The sequence below is a fragment of the Leptinotarsa decemlineata genome, unplaced genomic scaffold (assembly GCF_025532065.1).
Source record: "Leptinotarsa decemlineata unplaced genomic scaffold, Ldec_3_MD MMD2_tig00026307_RagTag_RagTag, whole genome shotgun sequence".
Classification (NCBI taxonomy): domain Eukaryota; kingdom Metazoa; phylum Arthropoda; class Insecta; order Coleoptera; family Chrysomelidae; genus Leptinotarsa; species Leptinotarsa decemlineata.
Window position 1 is genome coordinate 2,159,212 of NW_027412681.1, and position 13,450 is coordinate 2,172,661.

Genomic DNA, 13,450 nt, shown 5'->3' on the forward strand with positions numbered 1-13,450 from the left:
ATTTTGCACACGTTGAATTTTGTATTGATTAGCGGAATCCAAAAAGGGACCATAGACAGGGTCTCCATAGTTGATTTTCGAAAGGATAGGCGATTGTGGAAGTAGCTTTTTTGTGCTAAAGGACAAGCTCTGTCTATATGGATAAAGAACTTTGAGAGCGGCATAGGATTTGATCATGAGCTGTTTACATGTGCGTTGAATTTTAAATCTTAATCGAAAGTGACTCCCAAGTTTTTTGCAGAGTCAACCGATTTGAGTATTTGGTCACCTATCTTGAGTTCCATATGATCTTTAGCATATTGTCTTTGGTTTATGTTGCCGAAGAACATGATATGGCATTTGCTAGGATTCAGCTTCAAATTGTGTTTGCTCGACAGAGTTTTTATGACTTCAAGGTCATCATTTATTTGATTTTGGGATACTGAAATGCTATTAGGTACGATACTATGATATAACTGGGTGTCATCCGTAAATGCTTGAACCTGACAATGCTCAATTTGAGGAAAAACATCTGCAGTGTATAACAAAAATAGAAGAGGACCAAGAATTGAGCCTTGAGGTACTCCCGATCTAATTCTTTGAAGGGATGAACTTCTATCATCAACAAATACCTTTTGATATCTGTTGTTCGAATAATAACTGAAAAATTTTATGACATCAGCTGAACACCCATAGTATTTGAGCTTGGAAAGGAGTTTGTGGCTAATGGCATCAAACGCCTTAGAAAAATCTAATAATACTAGAACGGTGAGTTTTTTTCCATCAATATTGGCTAAAATATTATCACTAACATTAAGTAGAGCAGTAATAGTACAATACCCCTTTCGAAACCCTGCCTGGTAGTTTGGAAGAATGTTTTTGGATATAATAAAGCTGTTAGTTGAATGTGGATATCTCTTTCAAGAATTTTAGAAACGGCTGATGAAATACTTATTGGGCGTAAATCTGAGAAAGTAAGTGGATTTTTCAATATTGGTAGCGGTTTAACAATGGCTTTTTTCCATACTTTGAGAAAATAAGCTTTTTCCAGGTAGTAATTGATAATATGAGTTAGGTAACAATCAATAAAGGAGCTGCAGTACTCAAGTAATATAGTAATAAGTAATATAGTCGGCTCTACATGCATTGACTACTCAATTTGAATTTCTCGAAGGAAACGTTGTTGACCAACAATTCCATGAGAGGAATCAGTATGATTTAATTAAGAGTCCGAAGTGGTCTTACCTATTGGCGGTGATGACATCCAAGAAAGTTTACCGAATACAGAAACTGACGGGAAACCAAATAAAAATGAAGAATCGAAGAACCAAGAAACAAAGAAGCCGATGAAAAGTAAATCTGATGCCGACCACCACAAAAATAAGATCAAAAATAGTGAAAAAATTGTGTCGAATCATGAAGCAGATGAAACTAAAGACCTGTCCACATCGCAGTTGCAAATGATTGTTTTGTTGCGACAATACAAACTGAATAAAATCAAAATGGAGAAGGAAACTATATTGTTGGAAACCATGAAGAAGCAAACCGTTGAAAAGTCTACCCAAACTGATGTAACTGTTGATGATTGCCATACTCGATTCACATTGTAATTAATTGTAAGCTACATAAGTTGTATTTTCCTTTGGATTGTAATGATGTAGGATTCTTAGGATTATAATTCTTACCATTGTAATAAAACTTGTATTTGAAATGATTCAGTAAACTGGTATATAAAATAAGATGATTCTATTCAGTGAATAAACAAAACCCATATCCCAAAAGAAAATGAAAAAAATATACAAAAGTGTGTGCAAGTAGGTGCTTGCGTGGGAAAAACATGAAAACGTTACTAAGTTCAATTTCACAAAAACAATTCCCTCACTGAATTTTCAAATACGCCATCATATTGGCACGCTTGTCTTTGCCTCTTAATGTTGTGTTGGGATTGTCATAACGAACCACCTCAGGTTGGTCATATTCATTTGGGACGCTATCAAGATCCCCATACTCAAAGTCATCCTTCAGCTGCTTGGCAATGTTATGTAGCACAGCGCAACTGACTACCACTTGTGGAATGTTGTTTAATGCAACTCTAACACAGTTTCCCAGGGTTAGGAATCTCCTTTTTAACTGGCCAAAACACCTTTCTATTATAACCCTTTCTCTAATATGGATTAGATTGAACTCTCATTCTTGATGCGTTCGTGGAGGTTTGAAGGGTGTAATCAACCACGGCGATAAACCGTATCCTGGATATGACATGACTATTTCTCCACACTCTGCCGTCGTGAACACTGCCGGGCCACTCCGCACTGATACTTGTGAACTGTTCCAATGCATTGCATGTTGCCTGGTCATTTATACTAGGATATCCTTTTCTACAAATATACTCATCACTGTGCAGCCCAGGCTGTTGTATCTTAATTTGAGTACAATCAAGGGCACCAATTACAGACAGCAAACGAAAATGTCTCTGCCACAAAACTTCAGCCTCGGTCATATCTTCAGCTGTAGTTGGAAACCGTATCCAATTGTGTGATTGTTCAACTACTCTACTCATCACGTACCTTATAGTCTTGTTAGCAGTAATATGGTCTACACCCACATCTTGAGCTACACCAGACTGAAAGCCAGGATCACCCACAAACCTCAGGAATATTTCCATTTGCTGTCTTCTGGAAATACCACCGCCACGAGTATCACTTCCTTCAAGAAACTGTGCTGCAAGGAAATCAACACTCTCACTGTTGAACATTAACAGTTCCTTACAATTACGTTCGTTTATTCCAGAGCGAACAGGATGAATTTTACGTTGACGAATAGGTATAAACTCAGCCATGATCAACAACAAACTGTGGACCGAGAAGACAGGTAGTAAGTGTTAGGAAAAAGTCTAGCATGCCCCAGACCAGGCTTGAAAATATCGAAGCATATGCTACAGAACAATCTACTTCAAAAGTTTTATTCACGCCATTTATTAAGCATCTACTACTCGTCCGGGAAAACTCTAGAACTTACTACCCCTAGCACTTACTACCCCTAGTATTTGCGTATACTAGTTTTTATTCACATTACCAATTGTAAACGTAATACAAGTTAATGAATTCCGTCCGACGAAGGCGTTTTGTTCGACGAAGATTCTACCGGTGAGAAAGTTATCGAAGTGTTTGCAAACATGGTAGTCGGTTGGTGACAGATCTGGGGAGTATGGAGGGTGAGGCAGAACTTCGACACTCAATTCGTTTAATTTTCGGACGGTGATTTGTGAAATATGCGGGCGTTGTCGTGAAACAAAATCGGAAGAACAGAACAACAGAGGAACAGACTAAATGAACATAAACATGGCTTCATTATCTCACGATTTTTTGCAGAATTCATCAATTTCTACAACACTTGAATTGAATTGTATCAAGATGGAGTAGTAGAAAGCCAAAAACTTTCTTTCCCAAAAATTCTACAACACATTCCTCTTTAATATGAATATAGGCTTCGGGTATGTAGAAGCTGATATTGATTAAATACGTACGTAAATATTTTCGAATGTTGGAGCTCAAATGGAGCAATTTCTGGAACAAATTGAGATGATTTTCCAATTTCGGTTAGCCCCAATGAAAATCAGCTGCTTGATTTCGTAAGATATGGAAGATTTATTGAAAAGCACCATACAAATCTCATTTCTAATATCAAATATGTATTTTTCTGAACGTGGAAAGGGTCTTTCCTGTAGCATTAGTTGATAGCTATAAACCAGGAGTGACGTGGCTAAGAGCAGCGGGTGTACGATGATTTCCCGCCACTTGAGAAGCAGCGAGAATAATCCTACCGACTTCGACAGAACTATGGCGAAATTTCTACGACATATGATTACGATATTTAAAGGCTAGCCACGAGAATATCGACACAATCAAGTGGAAGCTACAGTGCGATACGCGAAGTGATCTGATAAGGCGATATACATTCAGATAATAGTTAAAGTTTTAGTTGAAGTGTGTCATACCAAGTTTCGTCGAAATAGAAAATTTGCCGTTGTTTTTGTCTACATCTAGTTATTTGGTCTAAGTATTCGTTACGCAATTCCACTATTCTTCTGCTTTCCATAACTGCTTGACGTTTGTTTTTTTTTAAATCTAAATCCTAGTTTCTTTATTTAATTTTGATGAGTTTTGTCACAGCAGCTCACGATACGGCCGAAAATATTCAATTTCTTTCTTATGATTCCATTTGCAGGAATCTCGTTGCTTTTGTAACAGTCGTATATTGTTTTTTTCAATGATTTTATTAGATGAACATTTAAACCTTTTGGTAATTCCGTATCACATCGCGTCTTGCGTTCATGAGGTTTGTTTTTGACTATTTTACGTACAGTTGAGAAAGGAATTTCGGTCAAATCTGATGTTGCTTGTAATAGTTTCTTTCCCTCGAAACCAAACTTGAGATGTAGATTCTTATATACATTGAAACATACTCTCCGTGTTTCAATATTCAAATGCATCCGAATCATATTCACTGGTATCTCCTTTTCGCATTGTTCACCATCGCTATTCACCGTATCATGACTTTAATTTTATGACTCTTCAGCCAATCATGAAACTCGATTAGTAACAATTATTCAATACGAACCGCCAATTCTTCAGTCCACGTGGACTAGTTGGCAGCGGAGTTATTTCTCTGTATTGGTTTTTTTGGCCTTTCAGATGCCGATAGGTTTACCTATTCACAATACAGGTTACTTCGACTATATCACTCTTTGATCTACTTTTTTCGATAGCGGAAAATCGCTAATGGGATGTACTTAGCCCGAGAAATTTTAACATTCACTTCATTTTTTAACAGCCCACTGTTCAGGGAATGGCAATAAATTAACCAGCAGAAATGTAGAACAATCTATTTGGATAGTATTCTTTGTCACTATTAATTTTTTCAATGGTATATCCTTCAGCAAATGTAATCCTACCCGACTGTGCCTGAAATAATCATTTACAGTTCTAAATTTCTTATCGCTTCATTAGCATCTATTTGAAAGTTGCAATGGAAAATTCTTCAAGACAAATTGTCAGATGTTTCGTGAAGATACAGCAGAGAGAAGTGAACATGGCGAAACTTTGTCGGTGTCGTTGGTTTTTTGTGAGTGTGAGTCTGTTTGGATGGATTTCGGTGGCAAGATCAATCGAAATTCCAAATAAAATACATTTTCCTTATACGAATAATGGGAGTCCTTATGTTGGAGTGAGTTATCATTTCTTATAGAAAATATTTATTTCAAGTGTAACATTTTTTTTGAGGTTTTATACATTTTCCTTACATACAAGGTCGTCCTTTCTCTCCGAATGTTTTTGAGGTTATTTGTAATAAGCGAGACATAACAGCACGTATTCTAGAAGCCGTTGAATGCGATACTTGATAGAGAACAGAACTTTTTTGGTAAATTTTGAAGATATGTTATGTCAAACAACGACTCAAAGAATTCAAGAACAATGTAGAGTGAAAAGGACGAGTTTACATATGAAAATTACGTTTTTATAACCGTTTCTCCGTACCGCTATATTTTCGGAACCTGAAATTTTGTATGTGGGTTGGTTTTATCTTGTTAATGTGCAATAGGAAAGGATTTTCAAATATTTCAATTGGGTCTCCCCATTAGGGATGAAAGAGACGCGTTTACATAAGAAAATTACCTTTTCATCACTGTTTCTCTGTATCGCTATATTATCGGAGGCTGAAGTTTTGTATGTAGGTTCGTTTCATATTGTAGATGTGCCATAAGAAAGGATCTTCAGTTATTCCAACTGGAGAGTCAACCGCGGGGCTCTTTTTCCATGCTTTTGAGTTTCCGGTGGGTGAATTTATATTTAGTATTAGCATTGCTAATACTAAATATAGTTTCAAGTATTTGAGTGAGACTTTACATCGAAACGTTTCCGCTAGACACTTAACAAAACAGTATAGTATTTCCAATACCGATTGGAATAGCACAGAGAAGGAATTCCCGCCTCGACATAGGCGTCGGCATATTATTTTTCAGTGGTAGTTTTTCAGTTACTTATTCTTACAATCATAGCAATTGATCACCCCATGAAAAAAGTTATCTCAACTGAATTTTTTCACCATGGGTAATCATGAAAAACTTCGAAATTTAAGGTAGTTGATTTTCGAGTTGAAAACTCTAAAATACAATGAAAACAAAAATAACCGCACCGAATTTTCGTCAAACATATATTTACAAAATAATAGAGGCCAACAAAATTTCTAGAAAAATCAAAATTCTTCTTCGCTATATTCGGATGAGGTGGAATCATCATCGGGTTGAAGCATAGCCCACTGACTAATACGACAGTTTTTCTTCCTTATTCAAATTACGGATATGCAGTTGGTTAGTTCCTCGTCCACTAGATGGAGTGACATTTTATGATGTTCGCTTCAACTTCGGAAGAGGAATGAAATACTCTGAAAGAATTCCAATTTTCAATTCTGGAATATCATTGACTTTAGGTCGATGATGGTCACTATCTTGCACTGACGAGTGGCTAATGAGCCCGAAACCGGTCTGCAAGTGTGCCCGTTCCATAATTGAAGGTCGACTCTTTCAGTTGTATTGCCAATTGCATATGCAGGAAATTTTCTGTGAAGATTCCTGCACTGACGCCTGTTGGATATAATCCAACGTCAACGCTTCGTGGTATTAGCCAGGGGAGTAGTTGTTTTCTGATAGGCGTCAGTCCATTAAACCTACTGTGTAGGTATATAGAGACTGGCCTGAACGTTTAAAGTTCATTTGCTTTAGATTAATTTTTTTTTTATTCCAGATGTTCGTTGCCATAGCGTTACCAATAGATTTGAGAGGTCCGGCTGATCTGTTCATATCGATGAATTTCGAAGCCTCATATCCACTTCCCCAAAATCAAACAAGGTTGAATTACCCTCCCATTGTAGGTGTAACCAGGGAGTACGTCTATGGTTTACTAGAGAGAAAATTGGAAGGGTGAGTATTTATTATGGATGATGGAAGTTGAGATTACTGCAACTCTATACGGGGTGTTTCATTTGAAATTTTCACACGGATTATCTCGGAAACAAAAGAAACTATTCCAATTTCACAGACTCCGGTGAGTTAGAAGAAAATATGACTGTAACTTGACATCAGAGTCAAGTCAAAATTCCTGATATTGGAGACGGTGCTGAGACTCGAGATATTCTTTCAGTGATCGAGATATACTTTTAGATGTTTGCATTTTTACATTTACCATTTTCACATTTTTTGCATTTTCATTTTTGCATATTATCTTTTTACATTCCCACGCACAGGGTGTCCTTTGTGAGTTTCCTGAATTTCTTCAGATTGTTCAAATTGATATTGACTGATTCTTGTACTAAAAATTGAATAAATTCATATTATTATAATTATTATGAGTGACATTGAATTTGTAAAAATTTTTATCCTTCATTATTTTGTGTAAGGCGAACTGTTTTTGAGATAATTAGGATTCCATGAGATATTTTGTCAAAAATTCAAATAAAGTATTGACTAAAACGTTCTCCCAATTAACAGAGAAGGTTTTCCACACGAATTTATCAATATTTCTTAAATGAAACGTTTCCAAAAATGCACCGTTTCTGAAATACAGAGTTTTGGCATCCAGAAACCAGATTTTTTCCTAGATATTCTGAAATATTGATTATTTCAACATGAAATTATACAGGGCTATTCAAACTGGTTTCCTTACATGGGGTTCTCGTAAACGATAAGAGATAGAGTTGCGTATTTTAGAGACCTATTCAATGATGTAGAAAAATCGAATGAAGATCTTTTGAGTCTGGAGAAATACAGGAAAAACAAAAAAATCCTAAATTATTTTTTTTCCTACATATTCTTCATTCGCAGATATACTGAAAATTTGTCCACATTCTGCTACTGGTACTTGATGTGGGCTATCATAATATGACCATGAATCTTCTATACAGGGTGTCATCTGACTTGGGCCACCCCTCTCTTTGAATTTTTAAATACGGACCTGTATTTTTTGTTGTAGTTTTTGTATCATCGAAGTTCACTTCATACTGACAAATTTATTCAATTTTATATTTCGGGATGTTTCCGTAATATTTAATTATAATTGTGTGAATTATTCCCTTTTAAATTATGGCCCTGGAAATTGGTTGATTGAGTTGAATAAAAACACAAAAGCAACTTTTATGTCTCCCTATGTACTGTAGAGTTTTTAGAGAGTTTTTTTTATTCCTTTCATTTCATCAATATTTTAACATATTCCCATTTTTCTGAGCGTTTTCTACAATTAACTCAGATAATCATAAAAGGTTTTCTTATTCGAAGTTCATTGTAGAAAACGTTTCGAGCAATGGAAAAAATTTAAATAGGTACCTAAAAATGAAAAAAAAAACTCTCAAAAAACTCTACGATACATAGGGAGACGTGAAAGTTGCTATTGTGTTTTTATTCAACTCAGTCAAACAATTATCAGGGCCGTAATTTAAAAGGAAATTATTCACACAATTATAATCAAATATTACCGAAACATCCCGAAATATAAAATTGAATTCAATTTTACTACAACAAAAAAATACAGGTCCGTATCTAAACACTCAAAGATGGGGGTGGCCCAAGTCACATAACACCCTGTATAAAAAATGCATGGACATATTCTGATAGCCCACATCAAGTACCAGTAGCAGAATGTGGACAGATTTCCAATATATCTGCGAATAAAGAATATGTAGGCAAATAATTATTTGGGGTTTATTTGTTTTTCCTGTATATCTCCAACAGAGCTATATTCGATTTCTTAACATTATTGAATAGGTCTCTGAAATACGCAACTTCGCCACGATTTACCTGACACTCTATCCCTTATCGTGTACGAGATCTCCATGTACAGAAACGAATTGGAATAGCCCTGTATATTTCATCTTAGTGCATGGAGTAAACACTATTTTTTCAAAAGCCACATCATGACTTCAGTAGCTTCCAGTGATCCCAGTAGGGACAGCTGATTCCATTTATATCCCAATTTATTTTTGACAAATTGAGATAAATCTGTCTTTATCTGAAGACAGAGACAGGTTTTGTCTGAAGACAAAAACAGATTCTGTCTGAAAACAGAGTAATTTTGTCTGAAAACAGAGAAATTCTGTCTGAAAACAGAGACAGATTTCGTCTGAAGACTGAGACAGATTTTGTCTGGAGACAGACAGATTTTGGTGAAAATGTTAAAATGAGTATGCGAACAATTTTTCAGCTTTTTGCTGATAGGCCAATTTTCGCAATACGACAATTTACTGGAACATATTGAGTGATCTATGAAGTTTGCCCTCTCTACACTGGTGTAAACTTGTCCGATGCTCATTCAGCCTGGTACCCATGGATCTTTTGGTGGTACCAATATGAACTTTTCCGCAGATGCATGGTATACAATATACCCCCACAGTACAGTGGATCTCGTTTGTCTTTCGTAGATCTAAGGCTTTGTTGTACATCCCTGATAGGCTTGAACATCATTTTTATTTCATGCTTTTTTAAGGTTTTTCCGATTCCGTATGTAACCCTAGAGATGTACGGTAGAAATGGACAGCAACCGTTTGAGTTTCCTCCCTATTTTGACTTGTGGAAGTGTTCAGGTGCATGGCTCTGTTGATCTCGGTTACACTGTATCCATTAGATTTCGAAGCCACATGAAGGTGCTCCAATTCTTCTCGTAGGTGTTCCGGTTCACATATTCTGTGGACACGTTCCATCTGGGTGTTGATAATTCCCCGCTTTTGACTTGGATAGTGGTTCGAAAGTGCACGCAGATATCTGACTGTACGTGTCGGTTTTCTGTACTGTTTGTGTATCAGTCATGTGTCAAGCCTTTCAATGAGTACATCTAGAGGAGCTCCTGTTCAGTATCCATGATGAACTTGATGCAAGGCAATCGAAGTTTTTTATTTCAAATTAATCATTTGGCTAACATGCGTGGATGACACATTCGTCATCTCTACACATAGGAGGGACAGACTGAACCTATTTCCGGACCATATAAATGCTCAACATCCTAGCATCAAGATGATAAACCTCTGAAGAAGGCAGTCACTCGTGGTGGCGAAATGTTTGGATGTAGTTCCAAACTATGACGGCCTTCTAACCCGAATGAAGATAGTGACAGAGGAAGATGGATTTGATCTATTTTCTGAAAATTTTGCTTAGATGGTATTGGACTCAATCCTGAACTAGATATACTCAGAATATGCAGTAAAGAAATGGGTTTTTTCGTAACTATTGTTTTTTGAAAAGGTCATCATTGTTTATTTCAGCTATGGATACCCGGGAAAACCATGTTTACAGAGAGCTGTTTGTGAAGCTGCCGAATATTCAACCAAAAACTATGGAATTCTTGGCGATCTAGTTCATATTATTCTGGCGTGAGTAGATTTACAACCTCTCCTTCAACCTTTACCTAATAGGAGTTTTCAATTCAATATATCGCACCAATTGAAAAAGTTAGAAGTTTCTGTGAAATTTCAAATTCGCTCTTCTACTATGTAAAGTTCAAAGAGAATTTATTGTTTCAGCCCCTCATCCTCGAAAAACGAGAGTAGTCTTATTGACTACGTAGCATCAGAGGAATATGGAAGAACCAAAAAACATTGCAAGAAGTATAAGCAATCATGTAGTTTCAGTGTTTTAAATTTGGTCAGTGTTGTTAAAAATAAACTTCATATGTATGAATGCTTTTCAATAAACCTAGAGCTACTCTTTTCCCAAAATCACTTTTCAACTGACAATGCTGACCAACAGTTTTCAACAGATCGTGAAATGGACCGTGAAAAATCCACAGGACGGATTTTTTATCCCGCAATGAATTTTTGTAAGGATATCTTTTCATTCAACTTTTATTTGGAAGATGAAAACTTTCAGTACTAGAAGAAGACGAAGAGAGAGATTTTCATGATCACAGAATATGATGAACGATCTATTTTCATCGTTGATTGATTTTTTCCACTGAAATGATATGCTGGTTTTTCCTTACGGTCGAGATAATTTTCGTGACTTTCATTATCGTTCTGAAAATTCAACATTCATCGCTAAAACAGACATTCTGCAGATATTGGTGAGATTAAATTCCTGAAAGAGCTCCAAACTCTAGAGATAATTCCGATATATTACCAGTAAGGATGTATAACTGGAAAAAGACTTTCAACCAGTTCGGACTCCATTGTCTGATATGATTCATGATGAAATCAAAGATATATTAATCCAAGATGCTTCACGACGTTTCGATTGATAGTATTTACAATCGTCTTCGGGTGATAACTGTGGAATTCATTCAAGTGATGACTATTTATAGGTCATTCGAGCGCTTTCATAAAACTACTCTTCCCTTCCTCCGCTTCACCGGTTTGGCGAAAGAGTTGACTCATTTTTCTGCTTGATTACAAGTTTTCATATGTTGCTCTACGCTAGCTTGGCTGAATTCGTCGTTGGACAACATATATGCAGCTTCTTTGAACTTCATCTCGAACCAGTGTTTTTTCCTGTGGATGATCTCAGCTTGAGACCACATGCTGTTTCATTCATGAGTCCAAACAAGCTCTGCTCTGAACATGTTCTTTCGATTTGATGATTTTCCCTCGCTCTGTGTGTTTTCCTTGTTCATGGAAATGCGGATTTACAAAGGTCTCTTAGTTTCACCGATATAGGATTTGCCGCACTCACAGGTTATCAGGATAATGCAATTCTTAGAATCTCTGTCCGTTTTGTGGACTGTTTTCCACGAAGCTGCTGAGGATGGTGTTTCCAGACCTGAAGCAGGTTCTGATGCTGTACTTGGACCCAATTCTTGTTATCGTTTCCGACCACCATCACATTTTCTGATGATGTCTAGTTCCTTTTCGAGACCTTCCTTCATATTGCAGAGCCCAAAACACGGTCTACTAGAGTCTTGATAATTCCTCTCCTGGTAGGTTCGTAGATTCTCCTGGTTGGATTCGTGATTCAGATAGTGTTTTGTATAAGTGGCTTTTCGGTATACAGATGTTTCCCACTCAGTGTCGGTCGTCTCCACCAATACGTGTAAGCATGGCATTACGTTGTGGAATCCCTTCTCCATTGTGAAGGTGATGAAATAGTAGAGCATGTTTGTACCAATGAACAGAACATCAAGTGGTCCCAAGCTGAGAGTATCCATAGGGAGAAACACTGGTTCAAGAGGAAGTTCAAAGAAGCTACATATATGTTGTCCAACAACGCATTCAGACAAGCTAGCGTAGAGATGCGCAACAAGCGAAGACCTGTGATCAAGCAGAAAAACGTTCAACTCCCGCTAAACGGTAAAGTGGAGAGAGGAAAGAGGGAAAAGATAAAAGTGCTCGAATTACCTTTATAAAGTCATCTCTCGAATAAATCTGTGAATTTAGAATGTAGACATTTTTAATATAATACACAATTGAAAATTGGCAAAAAGAGGTTTCTTTTTGTTCAGATTATCCCACAGAAAATATAAAATGAATGGTGGAAAATTGATTGCAATATTATTATTATCATTATTATTGCCATCAAAACACTAACACCCCTTCCCGGCTCTGCGAAGCCGTCCAATTATTTTCCGAGTCAAACGTATTGTATTTCGGATAATCCTCTCCCGATCTAGTAAGCCGACTTGTCCCGGAGCCGTGACTTACAAGTTAGCCATTGATATCCGCGAAAGTCAATATAACATCGCATCGACAGACACCGAATTCGGTCGCCAGAACGCTAAGTTCGTTATACTGACTGCGCCGTTACGTTCGCTGCATATTTATTCGATGGTGGGCTTCATAATGTCGCGGGATCCTGGCCGAGAGGAATTGGTTATCGAATGTAACATAGCGGGAATAATTCTCCGGAATAACTCCGGGCAATTCGGCGTGTATTCGATGTCTGGTGTGATGTATGGTGTACTTTTTCTATCACCAAAACTAAGAAAAATGTTCACAATAATCCAGGCGATTCATTCAAGAATCAAGAAGGAGCCAATTTTCACCATAACTTTGAGCAGAATTCAACCGATGGGATTCTGTAGATGAAATCGTTACAAATAACGTGTTGAAATAATATCCACTCTGAGAACATTAGATTAGGTTAGGTAAGGTCCAAAGTGAGTGGGTCTATTCGACCCTCCACCGCAAGGGTTTATTGTGACTAACACCTATTAACACTCGACCAAATGAACCAACCTTCTTAACGAAGCAGATTAATTTGTATGGTGAGTGGTCGTCCAGGTCAGATGGTGAGAGTACGGCTCTGCTGGACTCTAAAAATCTGATTTGGTCCCCAGCGGGGCAGACATGAAGTATGTGCTATGCTGTTTCATCATTTTCCAAACAGAGGCGACACCCACTCTCTTCCGACAGTCCAAGTCTCTGCATATGCTGATTTAAATGACAGTGACCTGTAAGGAGGCCTATTAGACATCGTAGTTAATCCCTACTGTAATCCAAC

The 13,450-nt window shown here is 37.1% G+C and overlaps 1 protein-coding gene across 1 annotated transcript; it reads left to right on the top strand.

Moving 5' to 3' along the window:
* The first annotated feature begins 5,028 nt into the window (after window positions 1-5,028).
* On the top strand, window positions 5,029-13,035 carry LOC141485092 (uncharacterized). Its single transcript, XM_074181096.1, has 5 exons — window positions 5,029-5,205; window positions 6,783-6,958; window positions 10,285-10,392; window positions 10,543-10,692; window positions 12,621-13,035. The coding sequence occupies exons 1-5, from the start codon at window positions 5,071-5,073 to the stop codon at window positions 13,033-13,035; spliced, it is 984 nt and encodes a 327-aa protein (XP_074037197.1). The 5' UTR covers window positions 5,029-5,070.
* The last annotated feature ends 415 nt before the right edge of the window (window positions 13,036-13,450 follow it).